Source organism: Rhinopithecus roxellana, chromosome 15 (assembly GCF_007565055.1).
Source record: "Rhinopithecus roxellana isolate Shanxi Qingling chromosome 15, ASM756505v1, whole genome shotgun sequence".
Classification (NCBI taxonomy): Eukaryota; Metazoa; Chordata; class Mammalia; order Primates; family Cercopithecidae; genus Rhinopithecus; species Rhinopithecus roxellana.
Window position 1 is genome coordinate 117,670,155 of NC_044563.1, and position 22,631 is coordinate 117,692,785.

General features: G+C 45.2%; 2 protein-coding genes across 6 annotated transcripts in view; both read right to left on the reverse strand.

Annotated features, from left to right (window-relative positions):
* The window catches only part of LOC104667649 (L-lactate dehydrogenase C chain), a 51,755-nt gene extending 49,288 nt beyond the window's left edge, over positions 1–2,467 (reverse strand). The window contains exons 1-2 of one of the 4 annotated variants that reach the window (XM_010370170.2): positions 2,317–2,467; positions 1,618–1,752 (exon numbers count right to left, since the gene is read on the reverse strand). In XM_010370170.2, coding sequence (XP_010368472.2) covers positions 1,618–1,743 — 126 coding nt within the window. In that variant the 5' untranslated portion in view covers positions 1,744–1,752; positions 2,317–2,467. Of the gene's footprint in view, positions 1–1,617; positions 1,753–2,316 lie in introns of those variants that run through there. The other 3 variants (XM_010370171.2, XM_030917152.1, XM_010370172.2) reach the window with 3 other exon arrangements.
* A 4,571-nt stretch (positions 2,468–7,038) lies between these two features.
* On the reverse strand, positions 7,039–19,854 carry LOC104667647 (L-lactate dehydrogenase A chain). Of its 2 annotated transcripts, none has more exons than XM_030917153.1 (8): positions 19,724–19,854; positions 17,397–17,546; positions 14,872–14,989; positions 13,421–13,594; positions 11,755–11,928; positions 10,949–11,066; positions 9,057–9,180; positions 7,039–7,770 (listed from the first exon to the last, which is right to left on the reverse strand). In XM_030917153.1, the coding sequence occupies exons 2-8, from the start codon at positions 17,520–17,522 to the stop codon at positions 7,606–7,608; spliced, it is 999 nt and encodes a 332-aa protein (XP_030773013.1). In that variant the 5' UTR covers positions 17,523–17,546; positions 19,724–19,854; the 3' UTR covers positions 7,039–7,605. The 2 variants fall into 2 exon arrangements, with proteins under 2 accessions (XP_030773013.1, XP_030773014.1); XM_030917154.1 differs by lacking the exon at positions 19,724–19,854 and adding an exon at positions 17,758–18,010.
* Positions 19,855–22,631: the final 2,777 nt, after the last annotated feature.

The following is a 22,631-nucleotide window of genomic DNA, read 5'->3' on the forward strand; positions in this document are numbered from 1 at the left end:
GATGGAAGATTACATCTCACTTTTCTTTGGAATCATAAGCTCTAAGAATAACACACAAATCTAAGAACATAGTAAGGACTGTAGAGTTGGAGAAAAAACAAGAATCTAAGAACAAACTGTACAGCCATCTTTACTACCACATAGAAACTCTAAGAATTAAGCCAACAGAGAAAATCTAAACCAAGATATGCAAAGACTATGTCTTGATATGTCTGAACTTCAGAATCCGGTAGTACCTGATGCTAATTTTGCCCTATTTCCAGTTACATGAACAATACATTGTCTTTTTCTGCTTATCCTAATTTAAATTGGGTTTTTGTCACATGCGACAGAGTACGGAACTATATAGAAGGAGTGTATTCATTCAGATTTCAGTGGCCAAAGGCATAAGGGAAAGAGGTAAAAGTCCCTGGCCGGGCGCGGTGGCTCGCACCTGTAATCCCAGCACTTTGGGAGGCCAGGGCGGGTGGATCACCTGAGGTAGGGTGTTCAAGATCAGCCTGGCCAACGTGGGGAAATCCCATCTCTACTAAAAATACAAATATCAGCCAGGCGTGGTCGCAGGCGCCCGTAATCCCAGCTATTTGGGAGGCTGAGTAACAAGAATCGCTTGAACCCGGGAGGCAGATGTTGTAGTGAGCCGAGATCATGCCACTGCACTCCTACCTGTGCGACAAGTGCGAGACTCCATCTCAAAAAAAAAAAAAAAAAAAAAAAAAAAGTCCCTACTTACAGGCAGGCGCAGGGGCTCATGCCTGTAATCCCAGCACTTTGGGAGGCCGAGGCAGGTAGATCACAAGGTCAGGAGATTGAGACCATCCTGGCTAACATAGTGAAACCCCGTCTCTACTAAAAATAGAAAAAATTAGCCAGGCATGGTGTGGAGGAAGCCTGTAATTCCAGCTACTTGGGATGCTGAGTCAGCGAATTGCTTGAACCCGGGAGGCAGAGGTTGCAGTGAGCAGAGATTGTGCCACTGCACTCCAATCTGGCAACAGAGCAAGACTCCGTCTCAAAAAAAAAAAAAAAAAAAAAAGATGGGAACAATAAACACTGGGGACCCCAAAAGCAGAGAGGGAGGAGGGCATAAGTATTTAAAAAAATACCTATTGGCAGCCAGGTGTGGTGGCTCATGCCTGTAATCCCAGTACTTTGGAAGACCAAGGCAGGCAGATCACTTGAGGTCAGGAGTTCGAAACCAGCCTGGCCAACGTGGTGAAACCCCATCTCTACTAAAAATACAAAATATTAGCCAAGCCTGGTGGTGCAAGCCTGTGGCCCCAGCTACTCAAGAGGCTGAGGCAGGAGAATCGCTTGAGCCCGGGAGGTGGAGGTTGCAGTGGGCCAAGATCACACCACTGCACTCCAGCATGGGCAACACACAAATCCTGTCTCAAAAAAAGAGAAAGAAAAGGAAAGTCAGAAAAAGAAAGAAAGGAAAAGAAGAAGTTTAAAAAAAAAAAAACGGAAAAGAGAAAGAGAGAGAGGAAAAAGTCAGAGGACACATAATTGCTTTCAAGGGATTAACCTGGCAACCCTGAATACATCGACATATACAAGACTCTGAAGTGCTCACTTGATTTTGATTGTCAGCCACAGGATGGGCTTCTCACTCACCTTCAGTAAGATACTAATAGCACAGGCCATGCCTACGGCACCAGTTCCAACAACAGTAATTTTACACTGGGAGTTTTTATCATCCTCAGTTAGCTTCTCAATTAGCTGCTCCTTGACAGTTGACATTTGGAGAACCTGATAGGGATAATGCAATTTCATTGGATTAACCACACTGAACATCTAAAGAACTACTTCTTAAGTTTGCAGAATGGCCGGCCAGACGTGGTGGCTCAAGCCTGTAATCCCAGCACTTTGGGAGGCCGAGACGGGTGGATCACGAGGTCAGGAAATCGAGACCATCCTGGCCTACACAGTGAAACCCCGTCTCTACTAAAAAATACAAAAACCTAGCCGGGCGAGATGGCGGGCGCCTGTAGTCCCAGCTACTCGGGAGGCTGAGGCAGGAGAATGGCGTAAACCCGGGAGGCGGAGCTTGCAGTGAGCCGAGATCGCGCCACTGCACTCCAGCCTGGGCGACAGAGCGAGACTCCGTCTCAAAAAAAAAAAAAAAAAAAAAAGTTTGCAGAATGTTGGAGCCCGGAATGGGGGAAGCCAAGGAAATAATTTCCTGGTCAAACGGTGCGGGGAGGGTAAAGCAAGGCGCAGTCCACCAGGCAATGGGAGGGCTTGGGCACTAGCGGGCTTTTGGATTTCTCCCTGCCCCCAGCCACCACTTTCACCCCAGCATCACATGCTCACAAATGCTTTGCTTGGCGCTATCAGTACAGATGAACCAAAAGGGCAAAGCACCACCTTTGAAGGAAGGCACAGAAGTAACACCAGAAAAATACACCAACGACAGTTGAGGCTCGAAGCCCGGGGACGGTTACCCTCCCAGGATCTTGAGACACGCACGTTCCCACGCACGGCTCTTGTGCGTCAGCACGCAAGCTCCGCCCCCGCCGGCGGAGGCACAGGCATATGGATGTCTTCCCTGCGCTGGAGAGCTGAGTGGGTGGTAGAGGTTCAGATCACCGAAAAGTTGGTGCGAAGAATTCTAGACTGGCCCAAAGAGTGTGCAAGACGGGGATATACATGCATTATTTACAGGATTTTAAAAAATTATTAACTTCTGTAACTTCAGGACTGAGTGCTGAAATAAAGTTAGAATTTCTCTTGAGAGAACAGAGGGTGGTAATGAAACGCAAAGATGCGAAGATCCTTTCAATTTACAGCAAGAAATTGTTAATATTTATAACTCATGGCCGGGCGCAGTGATTCACACTTGTAATCCCAGCACTTTGGGAGGCCGACGCAGGTGGATCACCTGAGGTCATGAGTTTGAGACCAGCCTGGCCAACATGGCAAAACTCTGTCTCTACTGAAAATACAAAATTAGCCGGGCACGGGTGGCACATGCATGTAGTCCCAGCTACTCGGGAGGCTGAGGCAGGAGAATCACTTGAACCCAGGAGGCAGAGGTTGCAGTGAGCCAAGATCGCGCCACTGCACTCCACACTGGGCAACGAGAGAAACTCCATATATATATATCTCTCTCTCTCACAGAAGGGGACACAACCTCCTCCATCTTTTGTCGAGTATTGCATTTGAACCTTTTTCAAAATCCAAAATATAATTTATTTTTCTTATAATAGCCTGTAGTGTTGTTATTGTTGTTGTTTTTGAGTCAGAGTCTTACTCTGTCACCCAGGCTGGAGTGCAGAGGCGTGATCTCAATTCACTGCAACCTCCACCATCTGGGTTCAAGCAATTCTCCTGCCTCAGCCTCCCGAGTAGCTGGGACTACAGGCATGCACCACCACGTCCGGCTAATTTTTGTATTTTTAGTAGAGATGGGGTTTCACCGTATTGGTCAGGATGGTGTCCAACTCTTGACCTTGTGATCCGCCCTCCCAAAGTGCTGGGATTACAGGTGTGAACCACTGTGCCCAGTCAGTATTTGTTTTGAATATGGTTCAGATTATACAATAACCCTGCTTTAAACCCTTCAGTGGCTTCCCATTACACATAGAGTAACCCACTTTTACCACAACCTAGATCTTCAAGATTTGGCCTCCTACCCCCACCTCTGATATCATGTCAGGACACTCAATACACTCCCTTCCAACTAGGCTTTGGACAGTTTTTTTGGATCAGGACTTTTTGCTGTTCTTTAAACCAAGAAAGCTCTTTCCCTAGCCCTTCTCAAGGTTAATTCCTCATTTTCAGTTTTGCACATACATGCTCTGGCTTTCCTTGACAAATATCAACTACTATCATTTCCTGTATATCTCTCTCATGGCACTTTTCTCAACCAACAACTAGCCTGAAGCTAGAGGCCACCTATAGCAGACAGGAGCAGCAACCACTTGGTCCTATACCTCCACAGCAACCTCATTTATTCCCAGACTGAGAGGGAGATTGCTGGCCTGAATGGACTGGAAATTTAAGCTCTACACCTGCCTCAGGCCCCTGGCGGCCAAGGAAGGTATCAGCTTGGTGGTGGCCAAATTGATGCTAGGTGACTAGAACTGGCTCTTCATCCATCCCTGCCCAAATACTCCAAACTTACTTAACATTTCGCTTACTTGATTGCAGTAACTTTAGGAAAACCAAAATTTGTCTTTATTTATTATTGTACATTGCAACATTTACCAAAGTATAGTAGGTACTCACTAAAGAATTTTGAGGCCAGACATGGTGGCTCACACCTGCAACACCAGCACAGCGCTTTGGGAGGCCGAAGCACAAGGAGCACTTCAGCCCAGGAGTTCAAGACCAGCCTGGGCAACATAGGGAGACCCCCCCCCATCTCTTCTCTAAAAAATACAAATAATTTTTTTTTTTGAGACAGAGTCTCGCACACTCACCCAGGCTGGAATGCAGTGGTGCGATCTTGGTTTACTGCAAGCTCCACCTCTGGGTTCACACCATTCTCCTGCCTGAGCCTCCCAGGTAGCTGGGACTATGGGCGCCCGCCACCACGCCTGGCTAATTTTTTCTATTTTTAGTAGAGACGGGGTTTCACCGTGTTAGCCAGGATGGTCTCGATCTCCTGACCTTGTGATCTGCCTGCCTTGGCCTCCCAAAGTGCTGGGATTACAGGCATGAGCCACTGCACCCAGCCAAAATAAAAAAAATTTTAAATAATTTTTAAAGAACATGGCTTTGAAGTACTGAGTTTTATTTTGGCAACATGGGGGAAAAAAATGGAAGTAGAACCATGTTCTGAGCATCACATTTGCTTCTACACTAACTGGCAACTTCTTTGAGATGGGGATAAGGCCTGCTTAATTTAGTTCCCAAGGTTACTAAGAAAGAAAAAAAAAAATCAAGGCTCCTTGTAGAGTTGGCCTACTTCATGCCTGGGGCAGAAAAGTACAAAGTGAACCTAGAACATTTATTTTGCCCATAAGCAAGGAAGTTTTACAAGATTGCATTTGAAAATTCATGAAAGAGTAATAGAATCAATTTCACTTAAGCATTATTTTTCAGTCATGTTAGTATTGGCTAATTTATTGTATCAAATAATATAAAAGTAATGTAAATTTAAAAAATTTTAAAGACTGAAGGTGACTCAGTTTACAAAAGGCAGGCCGGGTGCAGTGGCTCAAGCCTGTAATCCCAGCACTTTGGGAGGCCGAGACAGGCGGATCACGAGGTCAGGAGATCGAAACCATCCTGGCTAACACGGTGAAACCCCGTCTCTACTAAAAAAAATATGAAAAACTAGCCGGGCGAGGTGGCGGGCGCCTGTAGTCCCAGCTACTCGGGAGGCTGAGGCAGGAGAATGACGTGAACCCGGGAGGCGGAGCTTGCAGTGAGCCGAGATCACGCCACTGCACTCCAGCCTGGGCAACAGAACGAGACTCTGTCTCAAAAAAAAAAAAAACAAAAAAACAAAAGGCTACAGGATTAAGTACAGGCTTCTTTTTGTGCTAATTAAAATTTTTTTTTTTTGAGACAGGGTCTCACTCTGTCACCCAGGCTGGAGTACAGTGGCGGGATCTTGGCTCACTGCAACCTCTACCTCCTGGGCTCAAAGGATCCTCCCACCTCAGCCTCCCATGCAGCTAGGACTACAGGCGCCCACCACCACGCCTGGCTAATTTTTTTTTTTCTTGTAGACAGACTTTTGCCATGTTGTCCAGACTGGTCTCGAACTCCTGGGCTCAAGCAATCCACCCACCTTGGCCTCCTAAAGTGCTGGGATCCCAAGCCACCACACCCAGCCTACATTCTAAGATTAGATACTGGTGATGGTTGCCAACTATATGAATACACTAAAAATCCACAGTATGATACACTTTATAGCTGTGTCCAACTCCTTGAATGTGAGGACTCTTTAGGTATTGGTGGGTATCAGATTATGAACTTTTTTTTTTAGCTCATCAGCTACAATTAGTGTTAATGTATTTAATTTTTATTGAGACAGTCTTGCTCTGTTGCCCAGGCCCGAGAGCAGTGGTGCCATCTTGGCTCACTGCAATCTCTGCCTCCTGGGTTCAAGCGATCCTCTCAGCTCAGCCTCTTGTGCTTCAGCTTCCCAAATAGCTGGGGTTACAAGTACAGGCCACCATGCCTGGCTAATTTTTCTCTTTTTAGTAGAAATGGGGTATCATCATGTTGGCCATGCTGGTCTTGAACTCCTGGCGTCAAGTGATCCACCCACCTCAGCCTCCCCAAGCGCTGGGATTATAGGTGAGCCATCACACCTGGCACGTGTTAGTGTATTTAATGTGTGGCTCAAGACAATTCTTCCAATGTGGCTCAGGGAAAGCAAAAGGTTGGACAACCATGCTTTAAGATAATTCCTTCTCTTAACTAGTTCTCAGGAAATAATCTTTGGAAAAAGATCTTGGAGTTGGGAATGACAATAATGTTGTTCAGTTAACCTTTACAAGTATGGTTTTCAGGCCTGTATAAGGGTCACAGTTATATTTCCAGAAAAATGTACAGAAAACATTCGTAGACAACCACGAAGGGTACTTTTTTTTAACAGATGTGGTTTTGCTGTGTTGGCCAGGCTGGTCCCTAACTCCTGGCCTCAAGTGATCAGCCCACCTGGGCTTCCCAAAGTGCTGGGATTATAGGCATGAGCCATCGCACCCGGCCTTAAAATTGTTTTTAATTGTTACCGGCTTCCAGAGGGCAAAAGATCTCAAAAATCTGTGTTCCCTATAGTGACAAACTACCATTGCCTCTATTCAGTTGGCAAATAAATTTTACATTCACATATAGAATGTTACTTTCCAATTATGATTAGCATTATCAAATATATAATACTTTGGGACTTATTATAATGGAAGTGGTACCAGTACAACTCAGTTGACTATTACATCCTCTGCTATTAGTCAATAATATCCCTTTTAGAAAAAATTATTGCAGGGCTGCCCAAGAATAGCCTAATATTTCCAAATTAATATAATAACTAGTAGCTTTATGACTTTATATCCTAATATAATGAATTAACCAAAGTAGTCACTGTTCAAGGTTTATTGGGGTAAAGTTTTAGTTGGTATAACACTTGGATAGTTGGTTGTATTGTTTATATGTAGATCTTTTTATGTTATATGGTAATGTACACTACTGATATATATAGTTCACAAAATAAGCTCCTTTGGAACAATTACGCACAAGACATACGATACTGGATTTATACACTGGATCCCAGGATGTGACTGACTGAGAAAAAATGTTGGACTAGGCATGTTCAGTGAAGGAGCCAGGAAATTATATAACACACAGTAAACATCCACCTGGCCCAAGGGGCAAATGCAGCATGTACAGAATTGGCAGTGGTGCGTCAGAACTATTTCACACTAACCAGTTTAGGACTACACAAGATTAATACCATCTAGCATCAGGATATAGCTGTGGATTTCACAAACCATTCCTATTTCTAACTTCAGGAGTTAATGCTTTTCCCAGTCCATCTTAAAATATTACTGCTTTAATTACAGATCAGATAAAAAGGACAACATGCACAACCTCCAACTAGAATCCTGTTGTAGCCTAGACAGTGAAATGCTATGACATCAGAAGACTTTAAAATTGCAGCTCTTTTTGGATTCCCCAAAGTGTATCTGCACTCTTCTTCAAACGGGCCTCTTCCTCAGGAGTCAGAGTCACCTTCACAAGGTCTGAGATTCCATTCTGTCCCAAAATGCAAGGAACACTAAGGAAGACATCATCCTTTATTCCATAGAGACCCTGAAGATGAAATGAAAAAAAAAAAATCTTACATTTTGTCTATGCATTCTACGGTTTCTCAAGACTTACAGTCTCTATAATTATAAAGCATTTTTTTTTTTTTTTTTTTTTAGGCAGAGTCTTGCTCTGTCACCCAGGCTAGAGTGCAGTGGCACAAACAATCTCAGCTCACCGCAACCTCCACCTCCAGGGTTCAAGTGATTCTCCTGCTTCAGCCTTCTGGGACTACAGGCGTGCGCCACCACACTTGGCTAATTTTTGTATTTTTAGTAGAGACGGGGTTTCACCATGTTGGCCAGGCTGGTCTCAAACTCTTGACCTCAGGTGATCCACCTCTTGGCCTCCCAAAGTGCTGGGATTGCAGGCATGAGCCAGAGCCCAGCCGCTTTTTTTTTTTTTTTTTGGATGGAGTTTTGCTCTTGTTGCCCAGGCTGGAGGGCAGTGGTGCGATCTCAGCTCACTGCAACCTCCGCCTCCTGCGTTCAAATGATTCTCCTGCCTCAGCCTCCCAAGTAGCTGGGATTACAGGCTTGTGCTACCACGCCCAGCTAATTTTATATTTTTAGTAGAGACAGGGTTTCACCATGTTGGTCAGGCTGGTCTTGAACTACTGACCTCAGGTGATCCACCCCTTGGCCTCCCAAAGTGCTGGGATTACAGGCATCAGCTGCTGCACCTGGCCCTTTTTTTTTTTCAATAGAGACACTATTTTTTCGATAGGTCTCACTATACTGCCTAGGGTGGTCTCAAACACCTGGGCTCAAGCGATTCTCCTGCCCTTGGCCTTCCAAAGTGCTGGCATTACAGCTGTGAGTCACTGCGTGTGGCCTAATTATGAAGATTTTAAAATACAACTTGAGGCAGGGTGCAGTGGCTCACACCTGTAATCCCAGCATTTTGGGAGGCCAAGGCGGGTGGATCACGAGGTCAGGAGTTCGAGACCAGCCTGGCCAATGTGGTGAAACTCCCGTCTTTACTAAGAATACAAAAATTGATTGGCCACTACTCTCCAGCCTGGACGACAGAAGACTGTCTCAAAAAAATAAAAAACTTTGATAGGGAGAAATTCCTTTCCAGGTTTTCAGTTATGACTTAATGAATAGTATAAAAGAAAGTCATTAAAAATAGTAACAGAACGCTAACTTGAATATAATTTCTATTTTCCCCAATGGAAAGATAGTTTATTTCTTTTACAGTCTTCCACCTACCTCAGCATAATTGAATAAGACTTTTTTTGTAGTCAAATTATCAAGTATCAAATACAGTGTATCACTACACAGACCTACCTTAATCATGGTGGAAACTGGGTGCACTCGCCTAAGATTCTTCATTATACTCTCTGCCAAATCTGCTACAGAGAGTCCAATGGCCCACGATGTGTAGCCTTTGAGTTTGATCACCTCATAAGCACTGGAGGGTAGGAAACCATAGGTCAGGGGAGAAAAAGCAGGGTGGAAGAAAGAAAGAAAAACAAAGTTTTCATTAACACATGTTTTACAGTAAATAATGCCAAAATGTTGCATTATACCAAGAACAACTCTTGCACATGTACGCTAGGGATATTCATTAACAGTACTGTTAGTAATAGCAAAAACATGACAATCTTTCCAATGTCCTCCAACAGAAGAATGGATAAATCATGGTATACTGATACAATGGAATATTACATAGGTATCAAAAAATAAACTATAGCTACTTGTAAAAAAAAATGGGATAATTCTTAAAAATATAATATTGAATTTTAAAAAGAAATCCAAGACAACATAGCATTCTTAACTCAGGATTATGTCAAGTGGGAGCATGAGGGGGACAGAGGAATAGCTGGGGGAAAGAATACAGAATCTACTTATTTCTAAACACCAGCGGAATACTAAATTCTGATTCAACAATGTTATTTGACAGATATCATCAGTGTTTCTTTCTTGAGCTGGGTGGTGGGTTCACAGGTTTTATTTAATTAAACAAATACAAACAGGAGGGCCTTGCTTGACTAATCATGAGAATATGTCATGAACTAAAGATTATGATTCGTTTTTTAATTCTATAGACCTGACGTCCACACAGGACCACAAAGGTAAATAATGCCACCAAGTTGAAAGCTTCCCTATTTCAATAATTTTTTTTTCTTTTGAGACAGGCTCTCACTCTGTCACCCAGGCTAGCAGGCTGGAGTGCAGTGGCAGGATCTCGCTTCACTGCAGCCTTGACCTCCCAGGCTCAGGCGATCCTCCTGCCTCAGCCCCTTGAGTAGCTAAGACCACAGGTGTTCACCACCACACCTGGCTAACTGTTGTATTTATTGCAGAGACAGGGTTTTACCCTGTTGCTCAGGCCGGTCTTGAACTCCTGAGCTCAAGTGATCCTAGGGCCTTGGGGCCTGGGCCTTGCAAGGTGAAGTCCATTCTTTTTTTTTTTTAAGAATGTTTTTATAGTATGATCTTAACAAAGCTTAAGAAAACAAGTTTTCTCAGCCAGGTAAGGTGGCTCATGTGTGTAATCCCTGCACTTTGGGAGGCTAGGGCGGGCAGATCACCTGAGGTCAGGAATTTGAGACCAGCCTGGCCAACATGGTGAAACCCCGTCTCTACTAAAAATACAAAAATTAGCTGGGCATGGTGGTGAACGCCTGTAGTTCCAACTACTTGGGAGGCTGAGGCAGGAGAATCACTTGAACCCAGGAGGCATAGGCTGCAGTGAGCAGAGATGGTACCACTTTACTCAAGCCTGGGCAACAGAGTGAGATGCTGTCTCAAAAAAAAAAAAAAAAAAAGGTATGGTGGTTCACACCTGTAATCCCAGCACTTTGGGAGGCTGAGGCAAGCAGATCACGAGGTCAGGAGATCAAGACCATCCTGGCTAACATGGTGAAACCCTATCTCTACTAAAAATACAAAAAATTAGCCGGGTATGGTGGCACATGCCTGCAGTCCCAGCTACTCAGGAGGCTGAGGCAGGAGAATCACCTGAACCCAGGAGGTGGAGGTTGCAGTGAGCCAAGATTGCGCCACTGCACTCCAGCCTGTGGGAAAGAGCGAGATTTCGTCTCAAAAAAAAAAACAAAAAACCACAAGTTTTCTCTCTAGCAAAAAGTTCTCAAATGCAAATGCTATTACAATTTTAACCTTTTAAATAAAAACAGTAAATGTTAATATTCTGTGTTGCCAAATTGAAAGGTTACCTCTCAACCACCTGCTTGTGAACCTCTTTCCACTGTTCCTTATCTTTATCAGTCCCTAAATCTGGGTGCAGAGTCTTCAGGGAGACACCAGCAACATTCATTCCACTCCATACAGGCACTAAAAGAAACAGTACAGACTACATTTATTTTCATGTACCAACAGATTAGTAATTATGATTCATTTTTCTAACTCTTATCTTCGGAGGAGGAATACTCAATTTTGGTAGATGGTCAAGACTACTAAAGCAGTCATTACTCACTTTTAGATTAGATTTTCATTTACTTACGTTATATAAAACTAGGAATTTTCACTGTATTCTAACCTGTTTCTCTGGCCAATTGAAATGTTTAACCCACGTATATTTGAAATATAAAGATAGTATGAGAACATAAGGGGGGTTTTCTTAGCATACAGAACCAAATCATAACATTTTTCAACTGTGATAATAATATAACTTTTGTGTACTCCATTTGGATTTGCTGACATTTTCAGGGCCAGGCAGTACAAGTCAAGTATAAACAGCTGTGATATTAAATGACTGAAGTCATCCTAAGGAACTATAGTCTTAAGATATCCACAGGTAAGAAGAGAAATTTCATTCCCCATCCCCCTAGCCATAAAATGCCATATAAAATGGCAACAATCTTAACAATTCTTAACATATAATTATACAAAATACTAGGTTTCAGGAAACCATTCTATCCTACTGAATGGATATTTGATTAGGCTCTAATTGAATAATACAATGCTCACTGACTTTTTATATCATCTTTTCAAAAACAAAAAGAAAATAACTTATGCTTACCACTGGAATCTCCATGTTCCCCAAGGACCCACCCATGACAGCTTAATGGGTGAACTCCCAGCCTTTCCCCCATCAGGTAACGGAATCTGGCTGAATCCAGATTGCAACCACTTCCAATAACACGGTTTTTGGGAAAACCACTTATCTTCCAAGCCACGTAGGTCAAGATATCCACTATGAAAAAGGAGAAAATAAAAGTCACCCATTATCCCTCCCCATACACAAAAAGGTATCCTTACTATGAAGAAAACAGTTAAGCAGATACTAGGTGATCGTTAGATAATGATAGGCTACTCCAGATATATGGCTTTGTATGGATCTTGATATTGATCATGGCTAACCCATAATTTTGTTAATATTTTTTAAGCCTCTATACTATGTATATCAAGTCCATTAGTATTCAAAAAGTATAGTTTTGGCTGGGCATGACAGCTCACACCTGTAATCCCAACACTTTGGGAGGCTGAGGTGGGAGGACTGCCTGAGGCCAGCAGTTCAAGACCAGCTTGGGCAACATAGCAAAACCCCATCTCTACAAAAAACCTTAAAAAACTAGCCAGGCATATTGGTGCACACCTGCAGTCCTAGCTACTTAAGAGGCCGAGGAAGGAGGAATCACTTGAGCCTAGTAGGTCAAAGCTGCCATGATCATCCCATTGCCCTCCAGCTTGGGTGGCAGAGTGAGATGTGGTCTCAAAAAAAAGTATAGTAACAGTTTTATGAAAATAAACTGTGTATCAACTAAGAGACAATTAATTATGGGCCCGAGCACAGTGGCTCACACCTGTAATCCTAATACTCTGGGAGGCCGAGGCAGATGGATCACCTGAGCTCAGGAATTTGAGACCAGCCTGGGCAACATGGTGAAACCCTGTCTCTACTAAAAAAATCAGCCGAGCATGGTGGCACGTGCCTGTAATCCCAACTACTTGGGAGGCTGAAGCCGGAGAATTGCTTGAACCCAGGAGGCAGAGGTTGCAGTGAGCCAAGATCAAACCACTGTACTCCAGCCTGGGCTACAAAGTGAGACTGTCTCAAAAAAAAAAAAAAAAAAAAAAAGAGAATAGCAATTATTCACAAACTTATCCCTTATCCAAGATCTTGGGCAGGTAATTTTAAGCTCCAACTACATTTAAAGGCATTGTATTCCCTTTAATGTTTTAAAATTAATTATTAAAAAAAAACAAAACAAAACAAAAAAAACACAAATCTCCTTAGAAGGGAAGTGAAACATGAAAAATAAATAAATCAATAAATATGCGTGGCTGGGCACAGTGGCTCATGCCTGTAATCCTAGCACTTTGGAAGGCCGAGACAGGTGGACTGCTTGAGGCCAGGAGTTCAAAACCAGCCTGGCCAACACTGTGAAACCCTGTCTCTACTAAAAATATAAAAAATTAGCCACGCATGGTGGCAGGCGCGTGTAATCCCAGCTATTTGAGAGGCTGAGGCAAGAGAATCACTTGAACCCAGGAGGCAGAGGTTGCAGTGAGCTGAGATTGTGCCACTGCACTCCAACCTGGGCTACAAGAGCGAAACTCCGTCTCAAAATATGTATTTTTTAAATAATATTTTAAAATATTAAAATAGATACATATATACACACATATCATATACTATCAGTTTTACTATAGCTTGTCAATTTTTACGCAGTTAAAAGGCTCACCTGGATTTGAAACAATAAGCAACTTGCAGTTCGGGCTATATTTTACAACATTAGGAACGATGAATTTAAAGATGTTCACGTTACGCTGGACCAAATTAAGACGGCTTTCTCCCTCTTGTTGACGTGCCCCAGCCGTGATAATGACCAGCTTGGAGTTTGCAGTTACACTATAGTCTAGAGAAAAGGGAAATGACCAGATTAAGGCCTTTAGAATAAATTTTACCTAAGCAGCAAAAATTTGTTCCATAAGTGCCCCACAGACCTTTCTTGTTGTTTTTAGAGTTTTATCATTATGGTTTCTTAAATGGAGGAAGAGCATGTCAATACCTTCCTTGTATTCTAGTTTTAGTCAAGTTGTAACGTTATGTAACTACAATTAGGGGGAGCTGGAGGGAATCAAGTTTATTATTTGATTCTCCTATTAATTTTTTACATATCCTCAAAATTTTTGGTACCTAAGCTCAACGTTCACACTTTTCCATACTCTTGTTTTTACTTAACTCGTGTCCTATCAGTCCAGGAACAGGCAGTTTGTGTGTGTGTGTGTGTGTTTGATGGTGGTGGTGGTGGTGGTGGTAGGGGGACTTATTTCTAAGCAGAGACAGCTTTATACTTAACAAGCATATTTTGCTTCTAGATACCCTATGGCACAAGAAAGTTAAGCCAGCAATGAAGGGAGTTGCCCATTAGCGAGGTGGCCAGTGATTTTCAGGTACAAAAGTACACACTATTTGGGCTCACATTCAGGTTTCCTGACTGGTGCTGTTAAGTGTGAAAGGGTCAAGTCAAGAATACTGGCTGAACAGGCTCATTTATTTACCCTATTCTCAACTTTGTGTTGCGCCTGTGAAAGGATGTGGGGGGCAAGAAAGTAACACAATGTGGTTAAATACAGACCTAAGATTTAAGCTTTACTCATTACATTCTAATTCAGGTGGTTTCCATAGCATGGACAAATTGGATTTCTATTTTAAACCATTTACTAGAAATTGAAACTTTGATGTTCACAGTCACCCAAGTGAAATTGTTCCCAGGCTCTTGTACTCTGCATTTAAAACAAAATCTTCAAAGAGCTACGATTTCAAGCCTGATAAAGCATTTAAGTCTAAGGTTGGGCACAGTGGTTCACACCTGCAATCCCAGTACTTTGGAAGGCTAATGAGGAAGGATCACTTGAACCCAGTGGTTCAAGACAGGCCTGGGCAACACAGTGAGTCCCCATCTCCACAAAAGTAAAAAAAATAGCTGGGCATGGTAGCATGCCCTATAGTCCCAGCTTCTTCGTGAGGGGGAGGGGGTAATGAAGTGGAAGGAGGATTGCTTGAGCCCAGGGTTCGAGGCTGCAGTGAGCCATAATTTGCAACTGCACTCTACCCTAAGCAACAAAGAGAGACCATCTGAAAAAAGAATTTAAGTCTCATGGATTATAATATAAACTTGTTGAAATCAACCTTTCCCAGAGACAATCTTTGGTGTTCTAAGGAAAAGGCTGCCATGTTGGAGATCCATCATCTCTCCCTTCAATTTGTCTTCGATGACATCAACAAGAGCAAGTTCATCTGCCAAGTCCTAAAAGACATAAAATATTTAGTTAAATGGAAAATTGCCACATCTAGATTTTAAGAGAAGCATGAAAAATTTCTGTATTTCTGGCGTAGGAGAGTTTTGTTACTTTATTAGCACAGTATCAAGATATACTTCAAAGTAGAGGGCACCCCATTTCAAAAGCTGACTTACAGATTACTCCATATGTAGATAGCATTGACCCTCTCTCCAGCCCTGTCTCCCCACTGAAGCAAGCTCTATAGGAGTTCCACCACTGCAGATGTGGAAGCAGAACACTGGATTGGCAGTTGCTAGAATAACTTCCAATTATATAAAACTGCCCTATCTACTCTCTCAAATTCCATCCTACACACCAATGTTAGGTTGTTATTCATTTAACTAGGTGATATTGACCAGTATCAAGACTTGAAATCAGCAAATATTCTGGCAGGGCATAGTGACTCACATCTGTAATCCCAACACTTTGGGAGGCCAAGGTGGGCGGATCACTTGAGGTCAGGAGTTCAAGACCAGCCTGGCCAGGCCAGGGGCGGTGGCTCACACCTGTAATCCCATCACTTTGGGAGGCCCAGGCAGGCGGATCACGAGGTCAGTAGATTAAGACCATCTTGGCTAACACGGTGAAACCCCTGTCTCTACTAAAAATATAAAAATTGGCCGGGAGTGGTGGTGGGCGGGTGAGACAGGAGAAAGGCATGAACCCAGTCAGCAGAGCTTGCAGTGAGTCAAGTTTGTGCCACTGAACTCCAGCCTGGGTGACAGGGTGAGACTCCATCTCAGAAAAAAAAAAAAAAAAAAAGACCAACCTGGCCAATATGGTGAAGGCCTATCTCTACTAAAACTACAAAAATTAGCTCGGTGTGTTGGTGGGCACCTGTAGTCCCAACTACCCGGGAGGCTAAGACAGGAGAATTGCTTGAACCCGGGAGGTCAAGTGAGCCAAGACCCTGCAACTGCACTCCAGCCAGGGCAACAAAGCGAGATTCCATCTCAAAAAATTAAAGTTAAAAAGTCTGATTTCCACCCATCTTTCAGAGATGGAATCTGAACTATTCCCTGGTTGATTCCATATATGAACCAATACTAACAGTTATGGATAAAAAGGTTTGTGCAGTGTATAATATTGGCAAAAAATATCCTTATAGTTGCAACTCTAAAAGTTAATAGTTGCATTTCAGGCCAGGAGCACCAATAACAGCTTTAATACAAATGGATGTGGTCTATCATTACCAAAAAAGTTATTCGAGCTGCAGATCTATCCCTAAATCATCTACAATATAATGAGTGGCAGTTACTCTTCTTACCCACACCTGAGCCAGAGGCCATCACAGAGAAAATCCATAGGCGGTTTGTAGGTGTGAGGAAAACAGCATCAATTTCTCATTAAGTGGGTAAGGAATAAAAGTTTGTGTATTATGTGGCCTTTCCTAAGAACATATGTAGAGTCACCTGTGTTGTTACAAGGCCTTTTCATAGCTCATTTCTGCCTTTAGTCCCTTCTCACTTGAATCCATTTCTATTCAGAACCCAGAATTCATTTGTATTAGAAACTCCACATCTGAACTTCAGATTTTTTTTTTTTTTTTGAAATGGAGTCTCACTGTCGCCCAGACTGGAGTACAGTAGTGCTATCTTGGCTCACTGCAACCTCCACCTCCCGTGTTCAAGCAGTTCTCCTGCCTCAGCCTCCCAAGTAGCTGGGACTATAGGTGTGTGCCAGCACACCCGGCTACTTTTTGTATTTTTAGTAGAGATGGGCTTTCATCGTGTTAGTCAGGATGGTCTCCATCTCCTGACCTCGTGATCTGCCCACCTGGGCCTCCTCCTAAAGTGCTGGGATTACAGGCGTGAGCCACCGCGCCCGGCCTCAGACATTTTCATGTTGTAAGCTGCCTCGACTTCTTTAAATATAAATCAGGTTTCAATAGTGTAATAAGGAGGGCTTTACTCACAATTTCTTTTTCTAATGAAATTTTAGTTCCATAATTGATAACAAAATTGCTACCTAAGGCATAGGGGCAATGAGGTTTGGGTAGGAGAACTTAAGATTTCCCATATAATTTTATCATATGTGTCATTTTCAATTCAAAAATCACTTTAAAAGAATTTTGGCTCATTTAAAGTCATGGACCCTTCCTTTTCATTGGTAGTCAATCCATGCATGTTAATACAGAATAATGAATTTTAGGAACTGGGTCTCCAGCCTGATGACCTTTGATTCTTTTTAATTTCAGATACACTTTTGGTGTATCATCATATTTCCAAAGTTTGTTTCACAGAAAGTTATCTGAATGAGTGCATAAATCTAAATATTGTTATATGAAACGTAGTAATACAATTCTAGGGGCGGGAGTGGGGGCAGAAGACGGGGTCAAGGTATGGGCTTCCAGTGTGGTAGATTCTCACTTACCTTCATTAAGACACTGATGGCACAGGCCATGCCAACAGCACCAACCCCAACAACTGTAATCTTATTCTGGGGAGTCTGTTCTTCCTTTAGAAGATTATGAATCAGCTGATCCTTGAGAGTTGCCATGTTGGACTTGGAACCAAAAGGAATCTATAGGGGGAAAAACATTTAGTGTCACTACATCCCCTTTAATGTTTGTTAACCAAGAGATTTTTTTTAAAGCTATTTTACTTCCTTCGGGGGTATTTGCCACTATAAAATCACAAGAGATGACTAAAAAGGGAGGGGAAAAAAACCTAATGGTTGCCAAAGAGAGCTGAAAGGCCTAATGACAGGGTCGGTGAAGAGTGAAGGCCCATACCTTAGCGTGGAAAAGGAATATCGACGTTTGGGTGTAAGTATAGCCTCCTGAGGGCTCACCCATTGCGGTTTATTAACCCCAAGTGGGGCTGGCCTTTCCTCAGACAAGATCACTTTGAGCCACTCCTGCTCCTACAGCAAGGACACAGCCAGGCTTCAAGTAAAAACCAGAGGTATGTGCAGAAAAGCCATTAACTGCCACAAAGCTCGAGCCCAAGGCACCGAATCGTGCGGTGAGCCGCGCGCATGCGCGCTTTGTGGTTCTCCGTGCTCCGAAAGGTGGGCGGAAATCAGACTAATAGCTGTGGCTTCAGACCGCCCCGCTTTTACGCCCCGCCCAAATCCGGAAGATGGGCGGGCCCAGGAAACTTGTGTGCGTGCGCATGCGCATTACAGAGCGCGGGGGGGGGGGGCGAAGCCGATTACCCTAGCGGCCTCCGGCCATTGGGAAGCGGGCAACGGGCCAGACGCCAGAAGCCTGAGAAGCCCCGCCCCGCAAGCCGAGGCAATCTGGAGCTATCCAGCTCAGTGAGACGGAGGGAGCTGGGATTCAGACTTCAGACCTAAAGAATGCCCCGAAAGAGACGCGAGCAACGTGAAGCCTAGCTGGCAGCCTCCCAGGTCTGGCGCGCAGTCAGCGCCAGACTTTAAATCTCAATACTAGAAACCAGGGCCTGTTAACCAACCCAGAGGGAGGCGCACGGTGTGGCTTCTACAGTGATCCTTGTTGCAAAGGCCTGTCAGGCCCAGTATGAAGAAATTGTTTGAGTACAGGGAGTGTAGAAATAGCTGCAGAGGACCTGAGGCCTGCAGCCCTAGAGTTAATAGCTACTTGATGGAACCCTCGAATTCTTTCCACCGTGTTAATCCAACCCTGCACTGCATTCGCTGGAGGGAATATCACAGGCTGCATCCCCAAAGTATCACGTCTAGTTTTGGCACCACTCCAAAGGGCAAAAACCCGAGAGGACCTCTAGGCAGGCAGCCCAGAGCCACCAAGCTGGAGTCGGGTCTCTCCTTACAAATCACTGCTATTTCTAGACAGCCTTGTAAAGTTTCTAGCCTGGCAGGGGGAAGGGAGTTCCTGCGGACACCTGCTAGCTTCACTAACGGCCCCAGGATCCAATGCTACTTTCAATGTAGGAGCGGAGGTGGGAGGGCATGGGGTGAGGGAAGGGTGCGTCCAGCGGCGAGAGACATGCAAAAACGAGTTCTACTGCTCACCTCTGCCGCCTACTCACCGGGAACTTAGAGATCCCTGACTGTCTCCTAGCTTTAGGTCTCCCCGTTTGTTAAAGAGTTGGTACCGGCGGATCCTACTCAACTGAATGTCGTGAGGTGCGGGAGGGCTGGCATGCTGCCTGCTTCATCTTTGCATGCGCCGTGCTTTAGCGCAGCCCGAGATACACCAGTAGCTCCTTAACAAATGCGCAAAGTGTGCCCTATAATCTGCAGGCAGCAGCCGCCCTCACGCAGCCCACCTCTCGAGCGTCCCAAGAGAAAAATGCAAGCCGCGTGGTACTCAGCCGCTTTCCGGCTTCCAAGAACCCGCCCCGGACAAGCTGAGGCTTTTTTGGCTCTATGGGCTCCGGGAACTGGACCTCGAGTTTTACACTGACCGCCGATTTCGAGCCCAGCGGTATCGCCCCCACCCTTGAGGCCTATCATCTCGTTGTTCCGCATCCGCCCGGGCTTTCAACCCCTGGTTGGGTGTGGCCACCTCCTCGGTTCCCCAGCGCTGCCAGAAGGCATGGTTCCCGCTTAGAGCAAAAGCAGAGCGCGGCGAGCTCCGAACACATGCGTGGTGTGCGCCACCGCCGAGGTCTCGGGGCTGCGCTTCTGGAGAGCAGGTCCTTCACCTCACGGGAGTAGAAACCCCTTCGCGAGCAGCGGAGGCCAGCAGAGCCGGAGGCAGTTCGCTCCACGCGCCATCCCGCCGGCGCAGTGCGCGCAGGGCCCTACCGTACCGGGAATGCACGTCAGGCGGTCGTCCGGGACACGCGGCAATGAGATCCGGAATCGGCGGCAGTGGCTGCAGCACTCTGAGCCGAGCGCTGGGGGGGGCCTTAAGTGGAACAGCTATGCTGACGTCAGCGGGGGGGGCCGGCGGACGTGCGGGAACCCACGTGTGGGTCGGGCTGGGGGTGGATGCAGAGCCAGGCGGGGCACTGGAGAGGCCCAGGCGGCGCGCGCAGCCGGACAGCCGACCCGCAGACTGCTCCCCGCGCACTGGAACTTCTAAGTAAGGTGCTGCCCTCCAGCCACAGAAGCCTGGGTCGGAGCCATGAGCCTGAGTCGGGACGACCTTCAGTTTCCTCATCCATGAAACCTGGGGAGGTTACTCTCAGGAAGGCTTGGATCTGTTTATTCTTCATCCCTGTTTCTCAGTGTCCAGAACAGCTTCTGGCTCGTAATAGGCACTCCACAAATACTTGTTGAACGAAAGGAAGAAAATGCCTAGCAGTCAGTCGGTCTGTTCTTGCCTAAGTCGAGTGACCTCCAAAACTTGACGCTGCTTTTCCCTCTGCTGCTAAGCCTACCAGCTCCCCACTCACAGTGAAGCCTTGGCCTCTCAGGCCTTGCAGGGTGACTCAGTTCTTAGTCTGCACTTCCTATTGCCCACCCCACTGGCATCTCATCTCAAGTCTCAGCCATACCCAAGAACTGTCGGTGGTTTGTTTTTTGGTTTTGGTTTTTTTGTTTGTTTGTTTGCCTTGGTATATTTCGAGACAGTCTCACTCTGTCACCCAGGCTGGAGGGCAGTGGCGTGATCATGGTTACCTGCAGCTTGACATTCCGGCTCAAGCAATCCTCCCACCTTGGCTTCCCGAAGTGACTGGAACTACAAGCGCGCTCACTTGCCCTGCGATTTTTTTTTTAATTATTAAAAAAAAAAAATTTTTTTTTGAGACGGAGTTGCTCTGTCGCCCAGGCTGGAGTGCAGTCGGGTGATCTCAGCTCACTGCAACCTCCGCCTCCCGGGTTCAAGCGATTCTCCTGCCTCAGCCTCCTGAGTAGCTGGTATTACAGCCACGCGCCACCACGCCCAGCTGATTTTTGTAATTTTTAGTAGAGACGGGGTTTCACAATGTTGGTCAGGCTGATCTCAAACTCCTGGCCTCATGTGATCTGCCCGCCTCGGCCTCCCAAAGTGCTGAGATTACAGGCTTGAGCCACCGCGCCCAGCTCAATTGTTTGTTTTCTTATCATACTTACCTCTGGGCCTGTATTATTGCTGATTCCATTGCCTAGCCCGCCCTCCTCCATCTGTAATTTGTACCAGTACTTTCCCACTGTGGGGTATATTATGAAATATATTTGGTAAGCCCTTGAATATGCCAAAGTTTCCTGAATTTTCTGATAGGAGTGTCTTTTGTTATTTATTAAGAGCCTCTTTCCCTGACTTAATGTTAATGAATTAGGAGTCTTAGATCGCCTCAGGAAGGGGCCAGTCATGGGAAAGACCACATGATTAGGGAATTAGAGGGCTGGAACTTTCAGCCCAACTCACTAACCTCTAGGAAAGGGGTGGAGGCTGGCAATTAAACTCTATAAAACCCTGAAAAAGATTTGATGAGCTTCCGAGTTGCTTAACTCTGAAAGTGTTCAGAGGATGAAGTGCCTAGAGGGGGCATATCTTGGCCTTTGCATCTCTTCTATCCGGCTATTCGTCTGTATCTTGAGATTGGTGTTTGAAGGGGGAAGCAGCCTTGTGGGATGGCACTCTTAACCTGTGGAATCTGACACTATCTGCAGGTGGACAGTATCAGGATGGAATTGAATTCTAGGACACCCAGTTGGTGTCTCCTGGAGAACTGCTTGGTGTCGGGAAGTGGGTGAGGTGGAAACAGCCCACACATCTGGTCACAGAAGTGTTCTGTGTTGCACACAGGACAGCCAACACACAGAACTGGTACTGCCTTGCTCTCTGCCCCCTACAGACTAGACGGTACATTTTTCAAACCAGTTTGTAAGAGAGGTATGTGTGGCTATGCTCCCCTACCAGACAGTGAGCCCCTCAAGGGCATGGATGGGTTTACTTACTCCCTGAACCTACAGCACCAGCCCAGTGCAGCTCTGAGATGGATCCATAACTGAGTTTCTTGGTTTTGACAGAAAACTCTACTCAGCTCCAGAATAGCACAAGGAGCCGGGTGCAGTGACTCATGCCTATAATCCCAGCACCAATGTGGTTGAGGTGGGAGTACTGCTTGAGGCCAGGAGTTCGAGACTAGCCTGGCAGCATCATTAAAAAAAAAAAAAAAATTGCAGGGCGTGCTCGCATGTTCTCACAGTTTTGCCATCACTGTAGATTCTAAGATCACTCTAGGCTCTGAAATGGGGCTCTCACCTCAAAGACACAGCTGGAAAGTTTAGGGGTGGGCCACTGATTCTTCAGAGTACCTCAGGGCAGGGCAGATTGCCACAGTGTTTTCCGGTTCCTCAGTCTTTGCAACAATGTTCTCAGTCAGGGCTGGGCCCCTGCCTGCCTACCAAATGTGACCACTGCTGCTGGGAAGAAGGGTGCAGAAGGCAGAGAGCTGAAGGTGGCTGGGGAGACGAATAATTTTCACCTGAAAGGCTTGGGTCTGGGTACTCTGGGATGACCTGTGAAGATAAACTAGGTAGAGTATTCATTCCCCTAATTCACGATACCTAGCAACAGCTTGCTCCAAGCACAGCTCAGGCTTCTTAGGCAGAACAACAGCCAGTATTTGACTCCACAAATATGAATAAAACAAATACCATTTACTGAGCATCTGCTATGGTTCCGGCAGCCAGTTAGGTAATCCCCATACTCATCCTTTAGAGTAGGCATAATTATCCCCATTTTTCAGATACAGAAACCAAGGCTCAGACAGGTAAGTGACTTTG